Below are 27900 nucleotides of genomic sequence, written 5' to 3'. Positions count from 1 at the left end.
CACATGCCTATATTGAGCTTGCCTTAATATACTTTGCTAATACTTTCCTAATATATTTCATGCTGTTGATTAGCAATGCTTTTTACCAAGAAGAAGAGCTTATGTGTCTCTAGAATTGATTCTAAATGCCCTAATTTCTAAAATACATTGTCAAAATTGAAATATCAGTTAACTCAGCTAATAGTTATCCCTTGCCAAATAGCAAAATAATTTTGCTTCTTCATGCTTTTTGTTACTCAGAAACTTTATGAAGTAGGAAAAGAAGCATCTTTCTACAACTGATACAAAATATTTTTCTTTTTATGTTTTATTTTTCCCTTTTCTTGCCTTTCCCGTGTATGCATAGAGGCTAGCAGAGCTTTTTTCTGGGTAGGATGTGGTTTTACTGTAAATTTAAAAATGCATTTTTCTTAACCAAATGTTTCAGATGCATGTCTAAAAATATTTTACAAGACAGTTTTTATTTGGAAGGATCACTCAAAATTGCTATGTAAGTTGCTTAACTGAAAATTCAATTTTAGAATTAGGACTATATAGTTTTGCATTTCTTAACTTGAAAATTTTATATAATTGTTCAGATTTATATGTTATTGCTTCACTTGCAGAGATGTGCACTTCTGAAACCTCGTAAGCACCCCCCAGAGCTGAAGTACGTGGATTACAGTGTAGAAGTGAATATGAAAAATTTCTTTGAGGTTCCTAAAAAATTCTCTATTCCAGTGGTAGCTTCAGCCAGAGTTAATTTGGATGCTTCATCAGCCAAATACCCTACATCGCAGAAAACAGGTAATAGTCTTAAAGGTGATGAATTTGACTGAATTCTTTTGCCAAGATAATCTTTATTTTTAAGATTTTCCTGAGTAGATCCAGAAAATGATCTTTCTCTCCTTTCTGCTATTGATCACTCTGCCTTTCTTGACACTCTCCAAGTTTTAAATATTAGGTCAAGCCAGTGCTTTCCACTTGCCATTGGTTTATTGGTTTTCTCAAAGGCACACAAGCACAGGAGACTTGCTCTAAAAGATGAATTAATTTGGCCTGTTTATCTGGCAGATCGTGAATTTGTCCTCCCTTCCCATTTCTCCCTTCCATTTCTCATCCAGCACTGATCTGTGTTCAAATTGAGCCACTCATATCACGTCTCTTCTTCGCCTTCCTCAGTCTGCCAGAGGGATATTTCAGCTAATGTGTACTTCATCAATGAACAGTTGTGCATTAGCTTTCAGAGTGATCTTGCCATCTTTGGTCACTCTCTTGTCTTTAATTTTTCTAGTATCTTAGATTTTATACTGAAGTCTTGTTGATTTTTAAAAATGCTTTATTTAAACCTATAAAGCACTCTAGGTTGCATTTCTTAAAAAATCCTCACAAACTTGAGCTGTTGAGGGAGTGTTTAGCCTGGAGAAAAGGAATCTCAGATGAGAACTTCATTCAAATTTAGTAGAGACTTGAATTATACACAGTCCGTATCAAGTTTTATTTCATTAGTTCTTTTCTTAATCAATAGAATCCTTCTTTGTAGGTACAAAAATGCTGTTAGTGAGGATCTTCTTGTTATTTTTCTAAGTCCGTGAGAGACTTTTCTCTCTCACAGAAGAGGTAGCAGGGAATGTAAACAACCAAGCCACCTGCAACCTTGGAAAGTCTTGTTTATGGTATAGTAGAAAATATTTTGATAATGGATGTTTTAGGATTTTGGCCAATCACCCCCAAGGGGTGGCTGGTCCTTTGTCCAATTAGACTATGAAGAAAAAAGTCTATAAAAGAGTTTGTAAAATAATTAAATAAATCAATCTTGCTGCACAATTCCTGCCTGCTGGATCTTCTTCTCCTCCTCCTCCCTATAGCTGCGGGACACGGTGATATACCGTAGGAACCAGGCCTGCGGTAATACTTCTTCATATTTCTGCAGTTCACTTCTCCAAGTGTCACTGGAATCAGTCACATGCTTTCATGGTGTTTGTTTTGATGCTTGATGTGTATCTTGTGGTTTTTGTTTCTTTTCTGGAATAAAGAAAAATAATTGATTTTTTTCTGAGAAGTCTTTGTTACAGATACTTTAATTGAAATAGAATGTAACTGCTATAAGACACTTTAGGGTGTGTTTTTAGGATGATGGCAGCAATAGTTATGGCAGGATTAGAAGCAAGATTGGTGGGGGCCTACAGGATGAGCAGTCAGTAGAAGTTGTAGAATAGATGTAACACTGGTAGAAGGCTGACACATTTCACGTGTGGCAGGATATTTAAATCCTAGTTGAAACTCTTTTGTTGTTAAGTTAAAAATAATGTATGTGTAGTTGTAATAATTAGTGCAGAGGTGAACTAAAAAAAAGTCAATGGCTTTGTTGAGTGTTGTAGGAGATTCTTTGGATTGTACTGTAGAAGAGGAGAATGACAGCTGGGAGAAACAGAACAAAATCTGCACACACAGATCTGATGTCCTAACAGGATCTCCACCACGATCTCATAACAAAGGTTGTTAACTGACCAGTTGGCAGATCACTGTTGCTTAACAACTGCTCAAATTATTTAAAAAATTGAAATGTGAATGAATATATATGAACAATTTAGAATATTAATTGCATTGTATTCACTACAAAAATGTAGTGAATAAACTACCTTATAGTAAGGAATGTAGTAAATAACCTACAGTACAGTAAGGGAATAGTTATTTTACTCCTAGTTCATGCTGCTTCTTTATTAATCAAAGGATATTAAACAGGTACTTGAAAGAGGAGAGTAATTAATGTAAAGTCAGAAATTAGATCATACAGCAGTGTACACAATATTTTTGATATATATTTTTTCTTTATAGGATGGTTAATAGTTACATGAGGAAGTAGAAATGTCAAAATGATGCTTTTGTAGTGAATTCAGAGAGGTGGTGAGGTAAAGAATATCCAGAAAGGGAAGCTGAGCTAACCAGCTGATAGCATGAAAACAAAGATGTGTTCAGTAGAAAGACAGTGCCAGCTGATTCAGTGTATTCATTGTACTAATGAGGAAACACAGGAGCATTTACAGGCTCTTAGAAAGGCTAATATTGTGACAGAAGTTCCCAGCTGGTGTTCCTGTGGACAGAGGCAAACCATTGGTCTCGTCTGAAAATGTTGACATCATTGTCTGAGAAAGCAGCAGTATTTTAGCCACAGTGGTAGCTTCCCTCAGGGTGGGAGTAGCTGGTTCTCTGATAGTTCTTAGATTTGTGAAGAAAAACAAAGGTGGAAGCAAGCTGACTAAAATCAATCGTTGAATCAGAATTTCTTAGATTGCAGTAGCAGGAGGTGTGCAAACAATATTTTAAAAACTCTGCCAACAGGGAATTAGAAGGTAAAAATCAATGCCACTCAAAACATTTTCTTGTAAAATAGATCTTGTTAAATGACCTTATTACATTTTTGGCAGTATTACAGATCAAATAGATAAAAAGAGTACAATATGTTTGCGTTACTTGAAGTGTGATATCTTTATCAAAACCCATACTGCATACTTGCATAGATCTAAAATAATACATTTCCCTGATTGAAAACCTTTAGCAAATGTTGTTAATTCATTATTGGAGAGTCATCAGAAAGGGAGTCCTTAGGAACCAGTAGTTATTGCACAATATTAATTGCATTTCAGTAATTTGGAAGATTATACAAAGACTTGGTTGAGTTAGAAATGGCACAGATTTTGTAAAAGAAGTTAGTTGGAACTGTTACATAGTTATAAACTATGAATTTTAGTGCAACCAAATGTAATAGTATATGTGGAACAGCATCTGCCTGCTAAACCAGTTGGTGTGGAAGGAGATCGTGTCACACACCATGGTGGTTGTTCACCTTTGTCTCAAATAGGATCTTGAAGAGCTTTAGTTTCCCTGTATCATCAGAAATAGCCTGGGAAATAATTCAATCGTCACATATAGCTCAGGAGAAAGGCAATTGACAGTAAAGCTGCAATGCTTTACAAACCAGAGAATGGTAGATTGAACATTTGGAAAGTCATGTAAGGCATAATTGAAAAATGTTGCAACATTGAAATATGTCTCCTTTTGCTTTGAGGTGTGTTATGAAAGAATGAAAGGGATAAAATGTTAAGTGGAATTAAAATAATGGTTCCAGATTTTAGCAACAGAGAAGTAGCATCCAAAACCAGCTCCATGCTTCACCAAATTAACAAGTTCCTTCTAAAGGCAAAAACACAAGAAACTTTGAATAGAGTTGTTTTATGGCTCAGAGTTGTAACCTGAGTTGTAATTGTACTTGCCAGAGTCACTGACTTTGGAATGCATATATATGTCAATAATCCCTACAATTATTTAAGATTTCCTGCCATACACTTGTATTTTACAAACTGTATCTGTACAAATGAGCATTCTCTTCCTGCAGGTAAAAACCATGTTTGGGAAGTCAGAGCTATTATATTATCTCTGTTGAATAGATTTTATAAGCATTTTTTCTGCTGTATATATGCTGGTCCTGTACAGCAGCACAAACTATGGCCAGGAAACAAGGAAATGGCTGTGGATTTTGGAGTAGGTGAAAACCAGTACAAAAGTTAGTGCTATTTGTCTTTTCAGCAATTAATGAAAGATCAGCTTTAACCAAGTTTTAACTAAGCAGAACAAATTCCTAGGCAGTTGGGTTTATTTGAACAGCATGGATTTTATGCTAAATAATGTTATGTATGAAAGATGAAATAACATAGGTAGAAAGGGGAGGAAGGGCTTTGTTTTGCAGTGATGTCTCCCAAAATGTTTGAGAAATCTGCAAAGCAGCAGAGTACCTATCTCACAGTGTGAACTAAAGCTGTCAGCCTTACTTCCCACTCTCTGTTTTTCTGACATCAGCCCCCTTGTTCTTTCATCAAAGGATTTGCTGTAAAATTTTGACAAACCAGGATCCTTGAATGCATAACTGAAAAAATACAGTGCAGGTGTTGAAAAGTGCTATTATTGTATTATGAAGGAGAACATAATACTGGAAAAGCACATCCAGTTCTTGTTCTGCACTTTAGACAGAAGGTTGCAAATGAGGAAGGGTTCAGACAAGTTCTACAGTAATTTTCGAGGTCTTGAAAACTGAATACCTTGATGTCTCCGTGATCCCTGAGGGAAAGAGGTTCCTTTCAGGTTACCTGTAATTATTTAAAAAAGGAAAATATGTCTGACTGTAAAGAGTGTTAAGCGCTCTATGCAGAAAGCACAGTACTTTCTACCTAAGACAGAGATTTCTAATAAAACAATTTATGATACCTGTGAAATTATGTGAATGAGAGACTTACTAAATACCAACAAACTCAAGAGGAATAAAAATCTTTCTACCACTCAGTCTTTTGAAAAAGAAAGTGGAAGCTTTTCTAAGACACACAGTTTTGCTCCAATTGTCAGGTTAGAGGTTAATATAAGAATTATTTGGTGAAATTCTAATGCTAAGAGAAACATCCAGTAGTATGTGTTTTGGTATTAAATAAGGATTTATCCCAGAATTAGGAAATCCTGGAATTTTCTGGAATAGCCTATGGCTTTATATATTGTAACATGACACTGACAATTACTTTGAGTAATGGAAAGATAAAAGTTCCTGAGACAGAGCACCTCACAGAGATGCCTGTGACAGTTCATCGATACTGAAGCATCCCGGTACTTTATAAGAAGGGCTTCCTGTTTATTTGGTTTTCTTTTCTTCAGACTGTTTTTATTTTGTTTGCAATCTCCTGTCTTGAAATGATTTAGATTACCACTTGTACTATTAGCAGGAAACCTGATAGCAATACCCTTGGACTAGAAGTTTTCTAAAGGAAAGAAAATATATGGGAGTAAGTGATTGATAGCAAATGCTGTTCTAAACATTACAGCAGCACATATCAGTACCAGCACATCAATACCTTATTTTATACCTTTAAATAATAACCAAATCCCAACATCTCTGGTCATGAAATGATGAATACACAAATATATTCCATCAGTAATAATAGATTTGTGCAGTTCTATATGGTAATGGTAGATTTTAATTTTCAAATGGATATGCACTTAAGCAAGTGTGTCCATAAGCACTTACTGTATTTTATTATCACATCCATTATTGAACTTTTCTAAGGCAAGCATGCATGGGGAATGCTTTTTGTCATGCCATATGGTTTAGGTTTTCTCCTATTTTATAAAAATAAACGTGGAAAACCTACGTGTGAATATAAAACTAAAACCATTTTTTTTGGATGGCTAGGTTGTACTATTTCACATAAAAATTGTCCATAAATAAATAAAAGCTCACAATTCATTTTAAATGAAAAAGTGTTGTTCCATTTTGCTATCTAGTTTAGATTCAATATCAAATGCTAATATTAGAATTCTGTTGCCTCTTCTTACAGGATTTGACAATGTTGTCTCCCTATTGTTATACTTGGAAAGAATATCCAAGAAGAGTTCTCATGTTTTTCTTTCTTTTTCCTTTCCTCTCCAGTGAATGATGAAAAATCTTTTTCTACAGAACTATCAGGAATTATTAGATTTTTTTCTACTTTCTCAATAATTGTTCCTACAGTTAATTTATTCAGATTGTTTTGACTTTGTGCCTTCTGTTGAAGCAACTACAGGTTTACTTTTTTCTCTTTTGTTAAAAACGAAAATTTCTTTCCTCAGAGAAATCTAGATTGTAAAAAGAAAGGAACTACACCACAGAAACCTCTGTCTAGCTCTTATTATATCACTGTAAGCCTTTGTTACTAATTTTGCATTAACTTACTATTTTGCAGTAAGTAATATCAAAGACTTGGTTTTGATTCTCTCTCCATGTAATTTTCCTTAAGCATTCAGCACAGTCTTCGTAATAGTTCTGAGCTCTCTTCCTTGTTTGTAGGAAATTTTGTTTACTCTTCCAGTCACAAAGAATCAGTTTTAAATTTTTTTTGTAAATTTTGAGTGTATGTTTTAGAGCGACCTCATCTCTGACTTTCTTGTGGTTTTAGATCAAGACTCTTTGGATTATTACTCTATTTTATCAGTGTAATTCCTCATAATTTGGGTAATCCCTTTCAGCAGGGGCTATTCATCAAATGGCTTAAGAAAACACCTTTGTGTCATGGTTTTTAAAGCTGTATTAAATAAACTTTTTACTTGGCAGCATTGCCCATTGGTGTAGTGACTACTTGTTTCTAAAGTGCCTATGAGTATTTTTCATAAATATTAGGGACAATGATTATTAAACAACCAACCCCCTAAAAATAATTTATTGTAGTGCCACACAGCTCCTCACTGGCTTCTGAATGATACACAAACAGGGCTGCTGAGTATTCATAACAAGACATTGAAAAAAGTGTCTCCCATTTTCATTTTTAGATCAGTTGAAGAAAATTTGCTTTCATTCTTTTTTCCCAGTAGATCTTCATTCTCTGGTTAAGTGTATTTAACTGTTTGTTTAGATGTGTAATGGTATACTGTATTTAAATGTAAAAAGGAATGAATAACCAGTCAGTAGGTTTTTTAGAAACTCTTCTAGAAATCTATTTTATTAAGACAAAGTGAAAGAAAATCATCAAATGAACATACACAGTGATAGCAAAAATTTCAAAACTTATCAGCACTCAATAAGGGATACAAAAGAGTAGCTGCTTTTTCAAGACTACAGAGTTGAGTGATGAGCTCTAATTCCCCTGAACCAGTTTGAAAACCTGACATATAAGCAGAAGTCAGAAGAGTCTGGGCTCTTCATCATGATTGCTTATTTAACCTTCTAGGAGTCCATACTAGCAAATTCAGTCTTCAGGTTGATTTAACGAGTTGTTGTGACCCATGCATAGTGTCAGAGGCTGAGATAAGTTCAGTGAGAAATTTAGCATTGAACTTCTGAATACATAGAATTACCATTGCTGAACAGAAGCTACTATAATGTGCAATTAGTTGGCTAACTGCTGAAGGCCCATGCTTTCCTACCTTCAGAAATTATGCCAACAGATTGTGTGGAAGAGTAGCATTTCTATTTTTACTCATTTCATCTACCCACAATTTGTAATAAGGCTAAACAGTGATTACTAAGGACCATTATTGCTACCTTACAGAATATGTTTTTTTCTTACATTTTAATGTCAAAACAGCTGTCACTACTTTTCTTTGAAAGGTACTGTTTTTTGGCTAATGCAGTTAGAGGACTTACTTTGAATTCAGGCAGATCTAAAATGATGATTTATAAGTTTTTTAAGACTCAGAAGACATGAACTTTGTTAGTTCCAGGCAGTGATCAGATTGTGTTTTGCAATAAGTAAATGGCACAAGATGTCAGGCAGTTGCCAGAGGGCATGAGCAGTGCCTATGTGCTGTAATTTAGTTTTCCAAGAATGCCTAGTAACATTGCACACCAGAACTTTAGTTTTTGCAAATACCCCTATTTTGACAACTGTCTCACAGCAAAACCCACTATGATCGAGTGAATGTTTCCTGTAGGCATTTGTCAGATATAAATCTAGAAAATAAAACTGTCATCTTATTTCACGTAGAATGGTTCCCTGTCAAACAATAAAAAGCTTGTGTAGGGATGGAAACTGTAGCAAAGCCCTATATTGCTCTGCCTGACTTTTCACTGTTGAAGAACTGCTTGCAGCCTCATTCTTTCTGATGGATGCAGGCTCTGCTTCCTGCTACATGGGAATTAAATAAATGATGTCCATGGCTTACTGTTAACACTTTTGTCTCAGAAATTGTTAGGTAAGCCAGGTGTGACCCCCTGGATTATGTTCATTAAACCCTTGAATATATCCCTAGATTAACCTTTGTTAAATGTCTTATGAGACTGGGAGAAGAAAACATGCTAGGCTGAGACACTTGTAAGCCCAGTTTACTTTATGATATTTAAAATTAGCATGAAAAACATTTTGCAGGGAAAAAAAGTCACTCTTCGCCTGTAATTCAAAGACAAGGGATTTCTGTAGTTGTTTCGATTTGGAAAAACCATGTATTACTGCAAAAGATACTTATCATGTTGAATAAACATAATGAATTTGCTTGCTTTCCTTTTTATTCATTGTAATTGAGTATAATACTTAAATTTTCAACTGATTTATTCTAAAATGTATTTTTTAAATGTATAAGAAGCTGTGCTGGTTTGGCCAAATTTAGAAATATATCCCCTGAGAGAAGGCAGGTCACCACCCCTCCCCCACCAGGTTCAGGAAAAATAAAGGCATAAAAAAGCACAAGAATTAATTTCTGGGCATAGGGCAGCAATATGGGATACACATCATAAAGTCACCCCAAGACAGAAACAAATTTTTTTTACCAAAGTAATGCCAAACTACATATTATAATTATGGAATGTACTTTTCATGGTTTTTCTTTTAAAATTTTACTATGGGAGGCATTTCTGTTTGAAAGTGTGCATTTCAAATATGGGTCCAACTCGGGGCAAAATTACCCTAGTTATTAGTAATTAATATCTCCATTTAGTGCAAGAAAGGAAAACTTCTGCAGAAATATTTTAGATCTTTCAGAACACTGTACTATCTTTCTTCAAATACATGTTTAAACATTAACTTGAAATGCAGGTATTTAAAATGTGCACTTTACATTTGAATTGAATATTTTGTTTCAACATCTTAAAATAATTCTTGTGAACAGGGACTGTACTAATGAACTGAAAAATGGAAAAGAGTTTCAGTCCTTGCATAACTGACAAACTCGGGTCACTTCTATGGAAGATAACCCATGGGGATAATAATTCAATGCTAAAATAGGACAAAATAGTAATAATTTAAAAATTACCAGGCCATTAATCTTGTCTTTAAAAGAGAACAAATTAATTATTTCAGAGAGGGTTGAACCTGAGGTGCAATTTATATTCTTTCTGATAGTCTAGTAATATTGAAAGATGAATATAGTCACTCTGTGTGATTTGTCTCTTGAACTTGAGCTTTTTTTGTGGAAAACCTGAAGTAGTGATGACATAAGGCCAGAAGAAAACTTCAGTTGGGTGTTCATTTTCAGAGAGATGAGACCTGAATGCATGGGGAGCACCACTGGGTGGAAGAGAATGAACAGCATTGCAAATGAAGACTGATTGCAAAATTCAGTTGTTGTCACTAAAGATATAAGAATAGTTTGAATTCAGTTGTCATGCATACCATCAGAAAATAAGCCAAATGAAGGTGAAAAGGGAGAATTCCACAAGACTTTGTCAGGTGCTCCCCCTCAGAGGGAATTGCATTGTTTGGAGTTTTATCTGTAAGATTCTGCTGTATCATTATGTTGTCTCTGACTTTCCTTGCTATCTTTTTCCAGCTTTAGGCATTGGTTTCTAATGCTGGAAAACAGTGAAGAGAATCAGTCTTTGTTTCATATAAAACAACAGTGAAGTGTTTTACAGCTGCAGGTGTCTTAGAGACCCTTGGAACTCTTTATGGCCATCACTGGAGTTCCCCACATACCTTCCTTTTTCCTTTGGAATGTGTCCTGCAAAGGCTACTGAGGGGCTTAAAATATTGTGGAAGAGTGTTCTTTTCTGTAAGAAGAACAGAGGAGGAAGTCTTTGCAGCAGATTGGTTAGACCTGGCTCTGTGGAAAGATGGACAGCTCTTCCATTGCTTCTTCCTTGCTCCAGAGATTACTGTGGGGAGTTTTTCCTCTGTGCTGTGGATTGGGAAAATGGGACTTTGCATGAATTTGTTTTACTCTGGACACCCCTGTCAATTTTGGCAACTCAGACTTTCAGTCCAAATTTCGGCATAGAAAAAAGTCTAAAGAGTTGTCATGAGAACTACTACATTTAGCAGAATTTCAGTAATTATTGGGGATACTCAGCCAAATATACTGTAATATCACTGATTTCTAATGGTAGCTGTTGAAAAAAGTGTAGTAGCTTGTATAGTTTTAAAAATATTTACAGAAATTCATATATGTTAAACTCTTCTACTAGATTTAAGAGCTCTTTTAAAATACATGTCTCTGTGCACTACTAAAATAAATATAAAATATTTTTTACATGCTTCAATATACCATTTTTTAGGCAACTAACTTATATGGTAACACTCCTAAAACTCCATTGTTTCTTTGAAATTTTTGCACATACTGCTGGGAAGACTCTCCTACAGTTTATTGGACACCTCTTCAGGTTCTGCTTGTGAATTCAATGTTTCTGAAATTTTTACAACATCACAATTTTTTTGGGCCTTTTTTTAGGTGGAAGTGATACAGTTGAGTTTCCTATAAAATTCACTCCTAACTATGCTGGCTGCTACCACTGTCAGATTCTTCTGAAGTCCTCCTGTGATATTCGTGTCTATGAGATTGAATGTGTGGTGAATGCAGAACAGGCTGATGCAGAGCTTGAATTTCTAACTCCAGCTTACCAGATGGTGACTCAGGAAATTCCAATTGTAAGTTCACTCTACTACTGGTAACTAAACTAAGATTCAGGATTTTAAAAAATGAGATTTCGGATCAATACTGTTAAAATTTACAGTCCTGAAATGCAGAAATGCATGTAAATACTGACTTGAGTATTATTTCTCAAAGTCCATGTTGTAGATATTATAAAGGAAAATAATTTACTTCAAGTTAATTATTAGTTTGATGGGCTTAATTCTGATGTTTCTCTTCAGACAATTGTTAGTCTAATATTTAATAATGTTATCACAATGAAAGTGAAAAAGTAGTTATTTAATCTAGGGAAAAAATACACTATTTCTGAAGACAAAAAAGGAGAGATGCTGAGGAATAAAATAGTAGAACAAGCTTACATAGAGTTAAAAAAATGTGGTAAGCATAGGCAGTATATCATATATAGTTTTATCATGTTTATTTTGTATATGAAATCCTTGACACATGAGAAGTAAGACCAGAGGGAGAGAAGATGGGTGCAATATTATCTCCTTCAAAGAATTATTGGTCAAATTTTAGAGAACTTTAAAATAAAACAAAAAACTCCACAAATATTATAGGGAAGGATCTTAAGCTGTGACAGAAGGAATAAAGATTCTTTAAGAGAAAAAACCAGTAAAATATTTCCTGAGACCTGCACTACAGTTTGGTCTATGTACTTTTGATTGTAGAGCCACTAAAGAATTCTAGTGAGTTAATTTACAGAGAAATTTTTCTGAGATTTTTTATTCAGAAGAGTGGGGGCAGATTCAAACAAGAAGACTGAATATCTGGGGAAAGATCATACTGAATGCTCTGTCAAATATTGAGAGTAGACAAGGAACTAGTACATCAGAAAGAATAAAAGAAAATGAAAAGAAACCATATTACAGTGCTATATCTTCTTGCACATATGTTTTAAGATATTAGTAATTTATTTATTAAACACTGATTTTTTTGAATGTTACATTAGCCTAAAAGCAACTGATACATAACAGAAAAGTAAGGACATTTTCTACCTTGTTTAAACAGCTTGCAAACAGATTTGCTTCATTCTCCTGATGGATTTATTTTTCTCTTCAGAGTGTTTCTAAGCATATGCTTTTAAATGTCATGCAGGGAGTCAAACTTTTATAAAGTCTTGCACATTTTCTTAGCAAGGAAGTAAGAAGTACCCCAAAAGGAGCATATACTCTGTGTGAGGGAGAGGGAATGTGTATCTCTGTTAGTGTCTCTCTTTCAATGAAATGCATATACATGATCACAAAATCTGCTTTAAATGTTATGCCCTAAAATTGCAAAATCAAACATTGATGGACAAACAAATATAAAAGTGCGAAATTGTTCCTGTTCTTTTACATCCTAAGGTTAATTTTGTACCTGTACATTATTTTTTTCACAAGGTTTCTTTCATGTTCAGTATATGAAATGTGTATTACTCTTTTTAGGAGTTAGATACTTTACATTTCTATATACACTCATTCTAGTTGGAGCTTCTCCATCTATCAGAAGTTTTTCCATATTTTTATATTGTTGTTAGCACTATTGTATTTGTCATTTAAGTTTTTTTAAAATATTCTATGGAAAAAGACATGCTCATTTTGGAGCTGAAGATGAGGTTGTTCAACCTGCTAAAATTAGTTTCTTGAACTGAATATTTATTGCTCAAAGCACTTTACAGACACAAGCAAACTAACAGTCATCACTTGTGTTAGGTGGAACACTTTATAAATGGAGCAAATTAAATGGTCAGCTGGTTTGCTTGAAGCCAGGCAGTGAATCAGTCACAGAAGCAGAATAAGAACCCAGCTGAATCTGAGATCAGAGATTAGCTTCTTTTGGGGTTTCCATAATTTTCTCAAGCATGAGATGAATGTAACCGTTCCATCTGTGCCTTTCAGACTCTCAAGGTATAGGTCCAATTCAATTGTTATGTAGTTTGGGTTGAACCACCTACAATACTGTGAGGAGATTCTGACTCCTTTAGCATTAATTGTGTTTAAATGAATTGACTTGACAGGCTTTGGATAAGATTTTGCATTAAGCAGAGATCCTGTAGGAATTAGATGATTAATTAATTAAAACTAGTAATGAACAAGTATAAAGGAGTGGAATTTGACAAATATTTTCTTTTAATTTTCTAATGTTTATGGTTGACCTTAATATCTTTCTTCAGAAGATACTTTTAGGAATTTATGCTGTGTTACAAAGGAATTTCAAAGTGACCATGTTTGTCAACTACATTTCTCCAGATGTCAAGATTTTGTGTTAGAGATTAAGAAGAAATACTTGTGCTACATATTGATGTAATCATTTCTACTGTGGATAGAGGAAACATCTGATACCAATTTTAGTAGAAATCACTGAAAATACAACAACTTAAGCACCCAAATTTTCACTGTCCTCCTCTAGAACCTAGACCAATCCTGATGATGTTTTTCCTTTATCCCAACTTTTAAAATGTTATATTAGCAGAGAGTGATGACCTGCCAATTTTAAAGCTGCCCAAGCTGGTTTTCAAAAGGATGAAGTTTTTCCTGATATTGTGGAGAAAAAAAAGGATGGTAATAAAAATCAACTTTTATTGTCTTTTTTTCCCCTTTCATTTTATCCTTGGCATGAGGACATCAGTCAAATAATTTTTCCTTTTGTGTTTTCTACCAGAGATGATGTCATTGTTATTAGAGAATTGGAGACATGGTGATCAAAGTTTTTTTGTAAAACTGAGGCACTACATTAAGCCTCAACATTCCAAGCAGGCATATGTGCTCAACTACTGGGAAATTTACCTCTTAACACCAAACAGTGAAGCATTAATCATACATATTAATCAAACCTTAGATAGATGATACTGCAGGTGTGGGTAGCTCTGGGTTAGCTCTGCTGATCACAGATTCTTTGTTTCTGAGACTTTCTTAGAAAGAAACAAAGACTGAAGTATCATCTCTATTCCCTCAAATCCATTCTTTATCTCTGATGTTTATATACAATTTTCCATGGATGAAGACCATTGTAGGTCAAAAGATTACTTTCTCTTTTCATAGATCAGATGAGATTAATCTTCTCTATTTGACAAGGCATGTATTAGCTCATGAGTGACACTTTATTTTATCTTTCAGATAAGTTTTAATTTTTTTTTTTTTTTTGTCAGACTGGATGTTTGGTCATCTGGTTCCTTCAAACAGTAGGATGCTGAATAGCATTATTTTAGTTTTATTATTTTTAGGCACCCCCTAAGCATGTATTATGAAAGATCTCACTTTTTACCATAATCAAGCAGTCTTGTGATACATCTGGATGCACAATAGACATGTTTCTTAAATAGGCTCATGCTCATATTGCTCAGGACAGGCATTCTTTAAAGTAGTTCAGTCTCTTGAAAGACCAGATTTTGAGAACACAGGACTGTAAATTCTCCTTTGGAGATTGAGTTCTCAGTTCATAAGCAAGACTGATCCTGTAACATTGTCAGTGGCCAAATGAGCCAGCACACCACATCAGCACTTCAAAGAGGTACACTAAGATTTTCTACAGATGGAATAGGAACAGAATTTTGGCAAGCATTAAACAGCACCATAAAGATATTTGTAAATGTTTATGATGATACTTACAAATTCCATCTTGACCATTAGCTAGATCATGCTCATATTCTTCTAATGAGTATTCCTGCTGACAGTATTGCTACTGAAAGTAGGGGTTCTGTACCTCTGGCTGCCAGGAATAACAGATTTATTATTAGCTTATTTAATTTTTAAAATACACTGCTTTTATTCTCCCCAAAGGCACTCTGAGCCAGTACTTGGAGCAAATGAGTACTGTGCTCTGATGTGGTGATAGCTGCAAGTGAAAGCTGAAATGCACATTAAAAAATTTAAATGCATAATCTAATTTACATCTTTGATTTTCTTTCAGAGTAACATGTCCAGTCAGGACTGGAGGTTTGAAGCAGTTTTGGAAGGACAGTGTTTTTATGGCCCTCCTGTAATAAATGTGCGTGGAGGTGAAACAGCTCAGTATCCTCTCACGTTCAAGCCGGTGGCTGAGTGTGTGATAATGGTAAGAGAGAAATTAGTTTCAATATTTAAAAAGGATTTAAAAATTTCTACCAAGAAAATTATCACCAGTATCCAAATTATGGAAGTGTGTAGACAGTTGCTAATATTAAAGCATCTGCTTGAGAGAAAGAGATGGTAAGATTTCCTACTATCTGAAGTAAAAACACAAATTAACTAACTTTGTTAATCTTATGTATGATAGATTTCCCCACCACATATTCTCATGTCTTCTTTATTTGATTTTCTATAAAATCCTTCAATTCTATTTGTTTCTGCCAAGTCCTTCAATCCTTCAGTTATTCTGTAAAAATTCTGAACTTTTATCACAAAAATATACATTGTTATTCTGAATTTAAATACTTATATTAAAGTGTATTTTGTTACCTAAGTAATTAAGTACTAACATTGAGTATTTCTCGTTGCATGCCTACATCACAAATTAATTTATGTGATGAGTACTTTATTTAGTAAAATAATTTCTGTTGCAAGTTAAGCCACCATTTCACAGCTGCTTTTGCCATCAGAGTAATCACTATTCCAAATGCTAAAATGAAGAGCAGAGCAAAGGCTATGACACCTTCAGCAAGAAGCTGTATTTGTGGTTTTGTCTCTGTCCCAGCTGAGAGATTTTGACTGCAAGTTGCTGTTGAAGTATGTGAACTGTGAAAGAGAAAAAAAAAAAAAAAGTTCTTTGAAATATAAGTAACCCTTCTGCATGTGTTACCAACCAAATATGATGCAGTTTAAGATTCCAGTATTATAAAATTATTAAAAGCCAAAAGCCCTGGATCCTTTGATGACAAAGGATTAGGAAGAACATTTTAGCTGAATCACAAAATCATCCGGGTTGGAAGAAACCTCCATGGTTATCTAGGCCAGCTGTCAACCCATCACCATAATCACCCCTACACCATATCCCAAGTGCCACATCCAGGTGCCTCTTGAGAAGGTGACTCCACCACCTTCGCTGGGGAATTATTCCAATGTCTAACCACTCTTTCAGTAAAAACCTCTTTCTAATATCCAATCTGAACCTCCCCTGGCATAGCTTAAGGCCATTTCTTTTCAACCTTTCACTTGAGACATAGAGAAGAGATCCATCCCCACCCCACCACCACCTCCTCTCAGGTATTTGTAGAGAGCAGTGTGGTTCTTTTGAGTCTCCCTTTCTCCAGGCTCAACACTGTGCTCATAAGACAGGTGAAGGGCAGGTGGAAACACTCAATGAGCAAAGTTCAATATTATATGAGAGACAAGGAGACATGAGAACATATGTTCTTTGATGTTTATTTTTCAAGAAGAAGCCAAGAAGTATAAAACCTAGAAATATGAAAACTTTTCGATGTTGAATTTAATAGTGTAGAAGAATTTAAAATAAAACATTTTGTTTCTCTGGTTTTCTTTGTTTAGCAACAGAGTTTACTTAAGAACTATAAAGGTCAATAGGAGCACTTTCTTGTAAGCATTCTTTCTCACCTAGATTGTTGCTTTGGTAGCAAGAGGGGACTTTTACAGTAATGAAACATTTTTTTTTTCTCCTTTCTTTGTCACAGGGAAGGCTTATTCTGAGAAATCTTACAGCTGGAACTCAGAACATCTTTAGTCTTAAGGGAATAGGGAAGAAACCTCTGCCTCAGGATTGTATTGTGATAGAGTGCCAAGTGGGAAAGGTCTGTCATAAAATCTTATGGGTGCACAATTATACCAAGAAGATGTTAAAATACAAGGTAATTTTTTTTGCAATAATGTGACAAATATTTTTTCTGTAGAAGGACCTATACATTATGTATTACAGTAGCAACAACTGCTGTAATTGCAGTTACACTAATAAAATTCATGTATCCATGAGAAAATTTTCTATATTTTATAGTATATGGATATGTTTATAGTCAGGAATCTGTGTGATAATATGTGATTTTACTCTATGTTTGATGGAAAAAAAAAGATTTCTTTGTGTTTTAGTCTGGTTTCCAAGGGGACAGCACTTCTGCAATTGTTCTCTGTTCATTTGTTGCTCTTTCCTCCTCCAATGTTTTGAAACAACTCCATCAGTTTTGAAATCAGAGAAGGGGGCCTGAGAATTACTGTGTTCCTAAAATCTTCATAACATATTGAATATTGCATGAAAAGGACAAAAATTATTATCCTACTAAGGGAAGGATTGCAGCATGAGCTCACTATACATGAATTTCTCATGGCCCAGTGGCCTGGCCCATTATCCCAATTACTGTCTATTAACCAGCTGTTGTTTCAGCAATGTTGGAGGAAGTTGGCAATACTTTGTGTGTTTGCTGATAGAAGAAAAAATTCAGAGGTAATCACTGGAGTTGTTGAAAGGCAATGGGTCACTGGGGAGGTTAACCCAAATTCTTAGGAAATACAGTTTTGTTAATTTTCTTGCTCAAGAACATATTTTTACTATTAAATATAATAATTATTTTTCATATGTTCCATTAACTATATTTTATAACTGTATTTGCACCAACACATTTTCCTATTTAAAAACACTGTTGTAGTACTGTAATAGCATATTTTTTTCTGCTATTTATCTTGTCTGTATGTTTAATCTGAAAGTGGTAAAAGTATTTCTGTAGCATTCCTCACCCTGTGTACCTATATGTTGGATCCCATGTCCTATACCACCAGAGACAGAAGGTACATTAGGGCAATAAAAATGAAATTTTGCTTTTCTTCTCAGCTTCAGAGAAGTTCCTGAGCAGCAACATCTTCCACCTTGCAAAAGAAAATCCATATTTGTGACTCTATCATGGCATTTAAATCTAGAGTAGATAACATCCAGAGATTGTGGCCATACAGTGTTTGCCAGGAGGGCTCAATCTATTGAAACAATGCAGGGGAGTGTCAGCTAAAATATTAAATATAATATACAATAAATAATATAAATATTACATATAATATATAATATATAATATATTATATATATATAATATATTATATATGTAATATATAATATATAATATATATAATATAATATTATATATTATTATATATATTTAGTTTTTTCTTTTGGGGAAGGATTGAAAATAGGACAAAGTACATTCTAGAAGATAAAATCTGACTAGTTGATTAGTGTGGACTTGCAAACTGAATGATTTTTGTTCTCTGCCTTGGTGCCAGTAGGTCCAAACGCTGCTTTATTCAAATGGAAAGGTAATGGTAGTGAGTGATTTGATTTTATGATATAAAGAGAGATCATGTATATACCAGCAGCAGTGTTCTGTTAAGTAATTCATGGAAAGTGAAAATCTTTCCTTGGATGTCTTCTTGCTAGTCTCCAGTTTTCCAGGTTTTCACTTTTACAGGTCAATCTACATTTAGTAAACTTTGTATATCACAGAAAGGTCCAGGTTCATATTCCTATGTTTTGACTCATTATCATCCCCCAAAACAAAGTAAAATTTTTTTTTGGCATCGCCCGCTTTTTTTTTCGTTTCAACAGTCTTAGTTTTTTAGATGTGAATGCATTTGCATTTCTAATATATTTGTACTTTTATCTCTGGAAGAAGTGGATGTTTTTGGCAACAGAACTATTTTTTCTGCTTTCCCATTTCGTGTGAACTCAATTTTTTTGTGCCAATGTAAGTGAAAGGCACAGAAATAACAAACATCAAAATGAATATATTAAAATTATTCACTGTATGTCTTTTTCAGAAATTTTGCATTAAATGAATTTATGACAGTTGTAACTATTCCAGGGTGAGCTGGGTCTGACTGAACTTTGACCTCCTTGAGGGTGTTCTCTGGGCCCTGAAATCTGGTTTTGGTTGGTTTTGTGATGTGGGGTTTTTTGTGCTTTTTTTATCTCTGTGACAGTCCAAGTGTGTGTGCTCTTTTTGCTCTGGGACCTTTGGGAGAGAAATAGTAAGGTCAGCTATTTCATGCTTGTATGCATATAATAAATTAATCCGTGTGAATAATGCATTTTCTCTATGCTAGCTTCTTACCCAGAAGCAGTTGCAGAACAATTGTTGGAGCAAGGTGGGCTGGAATGGCTGGAAAAGGCATGGTTACAAAGACTCCTGGAGTCCCCTGAACAAAGCAAACAGTATCAATCACTTCCAGCACTCTCCAGCAGATGTCATGTAGTGTCTTGTGCTGTTGGAGTGAGCAAAGATCATTTGCTTGCTTTTATTTCTACAAGGGTCTGCCTGTAAATTAGGATTTAATGACTAAATCCAGAACATGATCACAAGTATCTGTAGTTATTACAATGCAGAAAACCTTCTCTTAGAGGGAACTGTGACCCACAGCCTTGTCAGAAATGCAAAATAAACTTTATTTACTCAGATGTGTATAGCACAAAGGACAGCAGGAAAAAGAAATGATTCTAATTTTGTTGCTGTTCATTCCATGCTGCCTGATTACTGTAATATCTGGGTAGTCTGTGGTGAAGCAGAGCACTGGTTTTGTCTTTGTTGGTGTTTCCCTTGGGGGCAGTTGCTGGCAGCCCAATAACTCCTTCTCCTGTTTAATCCAGCATCTCTGACAGTTTTCTGTATTGTGCAGTAGCTAAATTGGTGATTAGGAAGAGGGAATGTTGTCAGTCTTGGCAGACAGAGCAAAGATAATCCAAAAAGTAATAGTTTTGGATATGTTTTTGATGGGATCTTTTGTAATTTTGTTGCCTAAGTAATATCTTCATTATTGAATTGGTTGGTTGATGTGCCCCATACACCCTGCATTGCTGGAGTGTATCCACCATATGAAGTAATTTCTCACAGATTAACTGGGACATACATGATATTAAAAAAAACCCCAAACATAAGAATTTCATTTACTGAAGTAATAAAGCTCAGCCTATATCCAGAATGGTATGAGATGTGCCAGTAGCTGACAAACACAATAATTTACAGGCACGTCCATAAACAATTTACTGCACGATGCATACTTAGCAATAAGTAATTTAGCTGAACTAATACTTGGGTAAATTTGCCTTTGAGGTGTAAATTTAGCTTCACTATTCCATTTTAATAACTGAATATATTAAACTATAAACTTAACAAGACCCCTCATTTCATTAAAAAACAGAATTACATTGTGTATATTCTACTCTGTTTCTCAGTATTTGCTGTATTTTTCTAATAGCCTAAGCCAAAATGAGGGTACTACTGCAAAAGTGACTATTTAAAATGAAATTTAAGTCTGGAAGGAGGAAGAGGGAAATAATCCTTGCCTTTACTGCATAAAGACAGCTCTCTTCCAGCTGAATAATGCTTTTTTCCTTTTCAATCATATACAGAGGGTTTATGTCTGGGGCAGCACTAATTTTTGTATATGTGGTTTGATTGTCTGTGCAACCATTAGTGTGAATCTAGAGCTGGGAAGAAGTGCCTTTGTGATTCAGTGGAGGTCATGTGCATGACTGCATCAATCTATCTTTTAAACTTCTATGCAAAACACTTTCAGTTCCCACAAAGATTTCCATGATTAAAAAGATAATTTCCATAAATTCCCTTGAAAAGTGTGAATGGTTTTATGAATTCTTTTCTACTGACTGATGTGTAAACCTTAGGGAACTGCTGGCACTGTGCTCTTCATGGTTGGTTCTAGGGGATCTTACAACAAATAGTCTTTCTTGTGATTAACTTACTCCTGGATATGAAAAAAAATCACAACAGAATTCATAAAGAATTTGTGCATATGTAATATCATGCAGAGAGCACATCCTTCTCTGATGATGAATTAATATAAGGTGACTGCAGTGTAAATGGATTTTAGTGTCTGTAAAATTACATTCAATTCCTCCTACAGAAAAGGAAGTGTGAAGCATCTCTATGAAAATCCAATCTCTCAGTCTCATGACAAAATTTTTTATGCAATTTTCTTCTTTATTTATACAAGTCTTTGTCTACTAGATATAAATAATTGCCCAATTTTTTCATGGCTCCTTGATACCTTTGATAGAAATTTTAGCTATAAAGGTGCCTAATTCTTTCAAGGCATGGTTTTGCAATAAAAATATAAAACTGTGCAACTGTTTTTCTCATTGCTGTTCAAAATAGATGTCATTAAATTAAACTCTCCAGGGGAATCTCTAGGCCCAGTTAAATTACTTGCAGGCATTAGGTTATACAAACTGTTAGTATTTTATAAAACTATTGTAGAATAAATACATAATGAAAAAAAAAAAGAAATCCCCTGTTCTTCAAGGCGTTTATTTCTCTATTCTTGCTGTTTCCGTTCTGGGATTTTACAATGTCACCTCAGCAATGACATGAAGGTTGGGTATTTGTAAGAAATGCCTCAAAGTCATAAAATCATGTACCATAAACCTTTAATGAGGGGCTTCCCTGTTCAGCCTAACTCTTGTTTGGTAATGTATCTGAGATTTTCTGAGAATAAGTTCCGTGCAAGTGCAGTAACCTGATTGCTCAAGGTCACCAAGTTTATATGCTTTAATCACAACTGGATGTGTATATTCCATAATCCTTCAATTTTTATCTGTCCTTCCAATTTCAGTCCTTTTGGCTTCCACATTATCTACCAGAACTTCTATAACAGGGGTTCTTTTCACTAAAGAAAAGGCATTCTTTGTAGCAATAACGAATGATATGAAGGCCTACAGAATTTAAGAATAGCTGTAGTTGTTGCCAGATGTTTTTTTGATGATTAGTTGTGAATTTTTTAGATCAGTTAAGGGTATAATAAGGTCTTAGGTCAGATTTATTCCTTGAAATGTGTTAGTGGTCTTGACAGGTGGCCTGTCTTGGGAACAAATCTGGATTATGTAGCACTCTTCATTATGTAGAACTCCAGGCTGCAGCTGAACAGGCAGGAATTATTTGGGGAATATACTCAGTGCAATGCAAAGATGTTTTGCTTCAGTGTGGTAACATGCTGGTGGCAAAATAGAATTAAATGAGTTTCTAGTAACTCAGGAATTTGGAAAGTTTGCACTGAAAGGTGGATGAGGGGAAGTAATGGGGGCTTTTTTGGAAAAACTGCCATTCTTGTGAACTTTGGAAAGAATCTTGTTAGATTGATCAGTCACTCTCACAGACCCAGTTCTGGCCTAGTGTCAAAGCACATTAACTTTTGCTAAGCAGAACCTCTCAATATTGTCAAACTGACCTGAGAAACAATTTTCAAATGGAAACCTTGAACATATTACTGTCTTTGTTATACTGAGAGACAATGGAATTTAAGTATATTTGATTATATTCTTACATCCATTCACCACTTTGCCTTGAAGTTTTTGGAGTTATGCTTATTTGGTTATTCAACTCTGGAAAAAATTACTGTAATTTTGAAGTTTGGTTTTCCATTTCTATTCATGTTAAATAGCCATGTTACAGTTCTGCAGAATGAGTTTTCAAACCTGTGACTGATACATTAGGTTAAAATTGCAGCATTTTATACATGTACTCCATTTATACTTTCTGGCTGTGTGTAAATAATGACTTGAGGTATAAGACTATGGAGAATACTATAATTTTAAAAATAAATTATTGGAGATGGCTTGATTTGAGCAAATTTTGTGCAGGGTCACAATGATAATGTTAATAATAATTTACATTTTGGGTCCATTGCGTTATTCTGAAATTCTAGTTTCCTGGGTGATAGTGAAATGATGTAACATATCTAAAGAAACTGCAGTTATTTATGCCCGATTAATTTTGTGTGTGCCTCGGTGTGTATGTGCAGATCTGCCTGTTTCTCTCTGTAGAAATACTGTTTGTAAGTACATATCTCTGCAACCCCACCCTTGGTGTGGGTTCTGGTTAATCTGCCTGTAACTGTTCATCATTCTCTCATTGCACATTAGGAAAAAAGCTGGCAAACTGCCTCTCCCACTAACTGGAAGAAGTAATTCCATATCTTGGCTCATTTTGAGTAGCTTGCAAATCAATATTATTTTTGTTGTTGTTGATAAAAGCACACCAATTTATGCCCTATTTTCTTCCTTCAAAATATATTTGCCTAACAATAGTGATCCACAGAAGATATTTTTAGGCATATTCAGGTACCTTTGGTAATACAGTGTTGTAGATTGTTATAGGATATAAGGTTATTCAATGCTACATCTGCGACTAAAATGGTGTCCTATTCTTACATACAATCCTCATAAAAATGCATTGTAATAAGAAATGGCTCTCTCTCTGATATTCAGAAGAAAGTTAACTTAACGATTACTGTGTATAAATTCTTTTGTTGCTTCACTCCAGGCTTTCCTCTAAACTTACAAAATCTTTGCAACAAGTTATTGTTATAAAAATCTGCAATTGCTGGCCTTTCCCCTTTATGTACTTGTAAATTCTCCAACTTTTTCCCTTTCTGAATATTCCTGGATGTATTGTTATTCTGTAATAGACCTACAGTTAAGCAGACAGATGTTACACAACATTATGCCATATTAGAATCCCAAATGTCTGTGAACAAATGAGAATCATTCTTGGTATGAATTCTGATATTAGGATAAATTGCCTGTGTGAATGGGCAAGTGTGGGCATGCAATTTTAGTATCCATTTTTCATCTGAGGTTGATCATTTAATTAGTCTCAGTAACAGAGCTGATAAATCACATGGCCATTAGAGCAAGACAAAGTTCTATTTAAGGAGCACATGAGAGGTAACTGGTGAGTGATGCCTGTTACAACCATAAACCTTCTTAGGAAGTTGGAAATAGGAGACTGTATTGTTGTGACCACTGCTTGAAGATCAGCTAAGGTGTAAATAACTTAAATAGTAGAGACAAATAGGGTTGGTAAATGAATGGGGCTGGTTTGTTAATAAGATGGTGACTATTTGTTTTGGCTGGAATAGCAAGCAGCATGAGGAATATGAGTTTAATGACTGCAATAGGAAAGGTGATAGCAGACTGAGGCCAGCATCAGTTATGTACAAGTTTTAGTGAGTATCGGATCCCAAAAGATTCAATTGATGCAGGGGAGGGAAGGGAGAATTCCTTCATGTCTCTTGAGACAGGATCTGGAATCAAACACTGAAACAGTGACCATGCGTGTACTGACATTATTTCATTGCTTATACTCAACCTTTTCCTATTTGGTTATACAGTCACTTCCTTAAGATTAAGAACTCATTTAAATTTACTCATTCGTTTAAAAATAATTTAGCTTCTGTTAGTTCACTACTCTGAAAAGGTATCCAAAATCTCTCTTGAATGACTGAGAATCAAATTTCCAGTCCGTATTTACTCATCAGCAATCCACAGGCATTTCATGTTTATAGTCAACCATGCCAGTAGTGTTCCTTTTACTTTGACATCTTTTGGTAGAAACTAGTCTGGTATGTCCAGCCTTTGATAGGAACTGTATTACCCTACCCTTCTGCTTTTTATCCAGTTTCAATTAATCACATTTATCCTACTTTTGTTTCTGTCTCCATGTTACTTTTCCCTTAAATAAAAATCTCATTTTAACTAATATTATTCTGTCCCTAATAATGTGCTTTCATTTTTGTTATCCTAGGTGTATTTTTAGGTACTTATCCTTTACTTTTGTGTACATTCATTGTAAACTGAAATGGAATAATCCATAAATATAGGAGTCTGACTAATTTATTTTTTATGTTTTAGTAAATGAATCCTCCCCATCTTCCTTCCGTGTGTAGCAGCCCCAACTTTCCTATGCTTTCCTCTTTGTTGACAAGTTAAAGACTTTTTTTCAATTTTTTTTCTCCAAATACCAATTCAACAAGTCTTTTCATCCGTCTCTTTTTCAGCCTTTCTTTTTTTGCCTCTTGACAAGTAGTCTCTTCCTATTCTTTCTGGTTGCTGGACTTCTGATATATAGTTTGAAATGCAGATTTATTGGGGAAGAGGAAGATTGTTGCTTTACAGTTTTTTTCTCTGTTACTTGGAATAGAAGTTCTGGATTTAGAAGAACAAGCACCTGAAAAGGGATTACATTAACATAAATACCACAGAGAGGGAATGCATTGTAGGCAATGATTGTCTGTATCAGAAGAAAAGATGATTTAAGAATTGGCTTTTTTTCTACAGAAAATAATAAAAAACTTTATTTACTTAAAAAAATGAATGTGCATCTAATGCTGTTAGTGTGTCAAAAGAAATCTTTGTAGAATGCAGGTATCCACTTGGATGCTTGACAGGGTAGCTGTAGTCATTAATGAAACGAATAAATGAGCTGGAACAAACGTCAAGCTTTTCTAATTTGGCTTGTGATTTCACTCAAAACAACAGAGAGACAATTCTGGTTTTTCATGTAATATGAAATGGCAGCATCCTACAGTACTGCATGATATCCTGAAGAGATTTTTTAAAAGGACTCTGTGCCTCAGTGGAAAGCTGTCACCTGTAGATGAGAGCAGAAATTTCAGTGCCACTTTAAACTGCTGTCACTCAGGAGGGGTTTGCCTCATCCAGTGGCAGAGGAAAGGAGGAGAGGGTGTGAGCAGAGCCATTCCCACACCCGGCTGCTGCTGCTGCCCCACCCATGGCTCCAGTGGGCATTCACCAGCTCTGTGCAGCGATGCCTCCGACCTGAATGCTTCTTCCACGAGCAGCTGCTCAGAGAACACCTCTGTACAACCCTGTACAAGAGAGAAAGAAATGAGATGCAAGTAAAAAAGTACTCAGCCTGTATCCTTGCAATGAGCTTTACAGTTTGCAAAATTGAAAAATCCTCATGTGAAAGTTGTAGTGGTCTCTCCATTGCCCAGATAGTTACCACGTGTGCCATGTACAAAATGTGCCATATAAAGAAGCACAGTTTAATGTCACTTGAGGTCTAGCAAATGATGTTAAAATTACACTTCAGATTTTGCTTTGCTCTGTCTAGTTAGATGGATCTCTACTGCTGAACCTCTTTGTTATATTTCTAGCAAAAATGTATGTAAAATATTAAGGGCCTAACTGTGCAAATCTATGCATATGCAAGTAGTTCCATGGTCTGAGCAATATACTTTTGATCATGTTGGGCAATGACTTCAAAATTTGTGTTTGATATGATCTGTATATGGCAGCATTTCTCTTACAGTGTGTATTCTTTCATGTGCATAAAATCTAGGACTTACTGATACCATATTTTGTATTCTACTCTTCAAAGCAGGTGGATATTGTGTCGATGGTGTTCTTGCAACAGTAACTTGCTTTTGATGAGTTTTCCTCTTTGTGAATTGTCTTCCCCAGGTGTATTCAAATCTCTCAATGCTGAGTGGTGACCCTGATCTGACTGTCAGCCCAGAGGATATTGCTGCTTACACTTTGAGTATATCTCCCTGCAGACGAGGAGTCTTTCACGGTACTGTTTAGAACTCAAATGTGCAAAATATCCTTAAAAATTAGCAGATTAAATCTGTTTACATCTAATGCTTTCATTTGTTCTGCATAATCTTTCTTCTGGAAGTAGGACTATAGTTACTGGGGATTCAGGTTTTTAAGCTTGCTCAAATTTTTATTTGTAAAGGTATCTTAGTGCTAAATATGTGGTCAGGTCCTTCAAAAAAGCCAGCATATGAACAACTTTATGCATTTAATTTGTCTCATGAAAATTGACTAGATAGGAAGTAATGGTTTTGAATTATCACCAAGTTTGTAGACATAAATTTAATTTTCCAAAACCTGTTGAATACCTTTAGCTATGTTAGCACTACTAGAACCAAAGATTTAAAGGCAGAGACCACAATTTGATTTTTTCCCTTAATTAATGCTCAATCTCTTGACCACAAGGCAAGAGTACATAAATAGAATGCAGTAAACTCAGTTCTTTCTTTGACATATGTGGAGTCTAGGGAGATCTAAAATTAATTGTACACAGTTTGCATCCATCCATGTTTATAATGTTATTCTTATAATACAATAGCAAAACTCTTGTTTTAACCAATGTCAGCATATCATAATTAATATTTTGTCCTCATATTTTTTTAATAACAATTCAGATTTCGTAGTTTTTAATTGTTTGGTAATTGTTCTAAAATTCCATGGTGCTCATTATTTGCCTCATAATATGAAAAGCATAATTTTGAGAATGAAGCTGTACAATCAGTCTTTGTTTTCCATGTAGGGTAACTATTGTAGTAACTCTCAGCAGAGCAAAGTACAAGGGTGTTTGGGAGGGAATTATGGATACAGAAGAGACCATCCTAAAGGAACTGAATAGCACTCAGGAAAGGATTTTAACTTCTTAAGCAAGAGGTTTCCCAATAATGCATAAATCTCTCAATACAACATGCTTAATGAGTGTAGTTTTGAGTTTGTGGGTTCCTAATGCCAAGCATTTGATTCTGCTACATTCTTGAACAATTGAGATTAATGACAGCTGTTTTCTCAGCATTAAAAAAAAAGCTATTAAGTCTTGTCCCTGAGGATGTCAATCTACTTTGCTCCTTTGGCCATTTTGTTTTTATTACCTGATATGTAAAATGTAACTAATAATGCCATCTCAATTCACAAGTGATTTGTGCAAGAAATTAATACTTGTAACAAAGCTTGACCTCATGCTGTAGGAAGACTTCAGTGCCCTGATCTGTAGCCCTGAAAAAAAAATCTCTTTATATGAATAGGAATCAGCTT

The 27900-nt window shown here is 34.8% G+C and overlaps 1 protein-coding gene across 1 annotated transcript in view; it reads left to right on the top strand.

Annotated features, from left to right (window-relative positions):
* CFAP47 (cilia and flagella associated protein 47) overlaps positions 1–27900 on the top strand; it is a 278885-nt gene that overhangs the window by 117355 nt on the left and 133630 nt on the right. The window contains exons 45-49 of the mRNA XM_039552038.1: positions 606–786; positions 11152–11348; positions 15244–15387; positions 16940–17113; positions 26518–26629. Coding sequence (XP_039407972.1) covers positions 606–786; positions 11152–11348; positions 15244–15387; positions 16940–17113; positions 26518–26629 — 808 coding nt within the window. The remainder of the gene's footprint in view (positions 1–605; positions 787–11151; positions 11349–15243; positions 15388–16939; positions 17114–26517; positions 26630–27900) is intronic.

The sequence above is a fragment of the Corvus cornix genome, chromosome 1, assembly GCF_000738735.6.
Source record: "Corvus cornix cornix isolate S_Up_H32 chromosome 1, ASM73873v5, whole genome shotgun sequence".
In the NCBI taxonomy this organism is placed as follows: domain Eukaryota; kingdom Metazoa; phylum Chordata; class Aves; order Passeriformes; family Corvidae; genus Corvus; species Corvus cornix.
The sequence above is the reverse complement of the archived record's forward strand: the minus strand, read 5'-3'. Positions and strand labels throughout refer to the sequence as shown.